This window comes from Panicum virgatum, chromosome 3N (assembly GCF_016808335.1).
Source record: "Panicum virgatum strain AP13 chromosome 3N, P.virgatum_v5, whole genome shotgun sequence".
Classification (NCBI taxonomy): Eukaryota; Viridiplantae; Streptophyta; class Magnoliopsida; order Poales; family Poaceae; genus Panicum; species Panicum virgatum.
In genome coordinates this window covers 26,446,211-26,449,621 of record NC_053147.1, presented here as the reverse complement: position 1 = coordinate 26,449,621, position 3,411 = coordinate 26,446,211, and the positions used below count along the sequence as shown (strand labels likewise).

General features: G+C 45.4%; 1 protein-coding gene across 1 annotated transcript; it reads left to right on the top strand.

Moving 5' to 3' along the window:
- The first annotated feature begins 1,096 nt into the window (after window positions 1-1,096).
- On the top strand, window positions 1,097-2,150 carry LOC120667461. Its single transcript, XM_039947528.1, has one exon. The coding sequence runs from the start codon at window positions 1,355-1,357 to the stop codon at window positions 1,910-1,912; it is 558 nt and encodes a 185-aa protein (XP_039803462.1). The 5' UTR covers window positions 1,097-1,354; the 3' UTR covers window positions 1,913-2,150.
- The last annotated feature ends 1,261 nt before the right edge of the window (window positions 2,151-3,411 follow it).

The following is a 3,411-nucleotide window of genomic DNA, read 5'->3' as shown; positions in this document are numbered from 1 at the left end:
GATCGCCATTGAATTTTCATATTTCAGTTTGATTTTAGATAACCGTTTGTAAGACCTTTTTGATTTGATCATATGGTGTTCGGTAAATTCTACAAATTCTATACTTATATGTTGCCATATTATACTTATAGTGTTAAATATTTTCTTTTATGTTAAGTTACCACCCTATTCTAGAATCCGTGCTACACCGCTGTCAAAATATCCTTTGCCATTCGATCACATTACCATGTTGAACCGTCAGCCATATACTGTTGGATTCAAAATTTACCTGTTCACAGACGGGGTACATAATCCACCACCAAGTTTTTTCTTCCCCTTTTGAGCAATGACCCTCAAGTGATCCCACATGCCATTGTTCATTGCATCTGCTCCCTGCCTGACATGAGTAGTACATATCACCCCCACCTCTCATGTGAGTACTGACTGCACCGCTGCCTGGAGTCAAAGACACTATGATCAGAAAATTATTGAAAACTTCTAGCACCATGTGATGAGCAGCTACAAAATAGCCAGGGATTGACGAGCACTGTACTGTGTCAGTTAAAATAGAGCAAGGCTGTGTTTAGATCCGCAAAAATCTGGTAGAAAATATCACATTAGAACTGTAGTATATTGTAGCACTTTTCGTTTGTTTGTGGTAAATATTGTCCTATTATAGGCTAACTAGGCTCAAAAGATTTGTCTCTCAACGTACATCAAAACTATGCAATTAGTTTTTTTATTTACCTACATTTAATACTCCATGCATGGGTCATTTGCTATATTTAATGTTTCGATATGATTTCGATGTGATGGAAAGTTTGGAAAGTTTGAAGAAATTGGAGGGAAGGGAACACAGCCCAAATCTGCTCCAGCTTCCAACAGACATCTCTGCAACCCACAAATTATAAACTGACAAGGGCAGAGCTCAATGCTCTCGTAGAATCCACCCGCAATTAAACCCCCCTCCCACCGTCCACTTCTAATTGCCACCATTTTTAACCAACCCGATGAATCGTAGCAAAAATTAGTAAAATAAAACAAGCTCTAAACTCATTTAAGATCTAACCATAGTACTTAGCAAGAGCTCTAAACTCTACTTGTATTGGCATTGCATCGCCATCAGAGGGGCACGAGCGGAATAAACATTTCTGGCCAAATCTTGGATGCTTCCACAGGGCTCACCTACTCGGTTGTCCATGGCCGTGTCCTGCATGCCGAGCGCTTGAGGACCGATCGCCACCGGCTCCATTTGCGAAACCTACAAGCCGCGAACTGCTCCAAAATTAGCCACACACCAGGCAGGCTCTCCACAACCAGATCCGAGCAACAAGGAAGCGCAGGAGAGAGAGAGAGGAGGGAGGTCGTGGGGGACATGGACGGCTACAGCAACCTCGCGTCGTCGTCCCCTCCGGCGGCGGCGAACGGGCACGGGGCAAGGTCGGGGCGGCCGTCGATGGAGCTGACCAACACCAAGGAGACCAAGGCGTGGGAGGGGCTGGCCATCGGCGCGGTGACGCTGGCCCGGACCTTCTCCACGGGCTCCCACCGGTTCCGCAGGTCCGGCAGCGAGCGGAGGAGCTGGAGCCGGAGCCGGAGCGGCCTGCCTGGCGCGCTGAGGCGGGCCTTCTCCATGCGGCGCTACCACCCGGCGGGCCCCGGCTTCGGCGCCGGGGACGGGTACTGGAGGATCCACGACATGGACGGGGACAGCGACCGTGGCGACGACACGGTCGAGGAGCACGGCGAGGAGGAGGCGGCGCGCGAGGAGGCGGACAGCAAGAAGCAGGCGGAGCAGCGAGACGAAAACGCTGCTGCTGCTGCGGACACTGCGGCAGGGAAGGAGGACGCCGAGCGGAAGACGAGGACGACGACGAAGAAGAAGAAGCGGGGTGGCATCTTCAAGGCGTGCAAGAAGCTCTTCCGGTTGTAAATAGTGTGGCAACAGTGATACATACGCCCCTCTCGATCGAGCTCCTGCGGCAAGGGTACTTAATTTTTGCAACGTCGAGCTGCAACTGCAATGCCGTCGCGAGCTAGCTGCTGCTGCCTGATCTCGTGGTTACTGGGCGTTGTCGTGTTCGTGTACTCGTTATCGTTTAGTTTTTCTTGTTGGTCTTGTAATCAGGAGGAGAAAACCAAAATGATGATCACCATACAGTATTACAGTATTCCTGTGAATTTTCGCGCGCCCGGCTGCCTCACTGCCTGCGTGCTCCACTGCGAGCGAGCAAGAAGAAGCAGCTTAGACCTGACGACGTCGTGGTCTGAGATGCCATCACGGGAGTCAAGCGTGCTCCTGGAGCTCGTGCACAATCTCACTGTCGGGCAGGCCCCATGGGGCCGCAGCTGTTTTTCTTTTTCTTGATTCTTTTTGGTTTGTGCTAGAATAGAATTTTGCATATACGAAGGTCTAAATGAAGTCTATTTGCAAAATCTTTTTAGGAATGGATATAATTTTTTGCGATAAATCTAATGACAGTAATTAATCGATGATTGGCTATAGTGATGCTATAGTAACCATTCTCTAATCACACGATCAAAGATTTTATTAGATTCGTCTCATGCTACAATAAACTAGTTCGGGAGTTAATTTTGTAAACTGATTTTATTTGATACTGTAATTAACAGTCAAAGTATTACTATTTCTGGAATTCGAGAAAACCAAACAAGGTGCCGTTCGCTCGTGCGATCCTCCTCGCCCGGTGAAATAGAATCAAGACGACCTCTTTTGCTTCGGGGACAGAGACGTTCGTCGGACTGGCAGCCCAAGTGCAAAGATGGGCCTGGATCGCTTAGTTGGGCGACTATATACGCGACGCGAGGCCCAACTCGAAACTACAACTTGCAACCAGAGTCCGCAAGTTCCCAACTCAAAAAAAAAAAGTAAATATATCGTCGGTCCTTAAACTTACTCATGATGTCATCCCGTATCTAAATTTTCAAAATGCACATTCATTCAGATCCTTAAATTTGCTAATAATATCACACGAGGTCCAAATCATAGTTGTTTAGGTAAATTGAAAGTTATATAACTTGTTCAAATAAAAAAGTTATATACGCATGAAAATAATTCATACCAATTTACTTGCACTAATAATATTCAAATACAAAAGAACTGTAAAAATAAAAATAAGAAAATCATTTGGTCAAATATGTAAAAGAAATAGAAAATAATAAATTTTGGAAAAACATGGGAAAAGAAAATAATATATACGAATGCGGATTGCTTCGGTTGCGAATACGAATAGATGTGTATCGTATACAGAGCCAATCAGATGTGGTTAATATCAGATACGGATATTTCTTCAGATATCGAGTAAAGGCAACATTTACTCATATCACACGTGTTGTAACATTCGAACACCCTATGAACCCAAATTTTAACTGGATTATACTTAACAAAACTAACAAACAATTGCATTTTTCTAA

What these genes read in the sequence shown, in the direction of transcription:
- LOC120667461 (XM_039947528.1), top strand. Translation starts at nt 1,355, where the DNA reads ATGGACGGCTACAGCAACCTCGCGTCGTCGTCCCCTCCGGCGGCGGCG.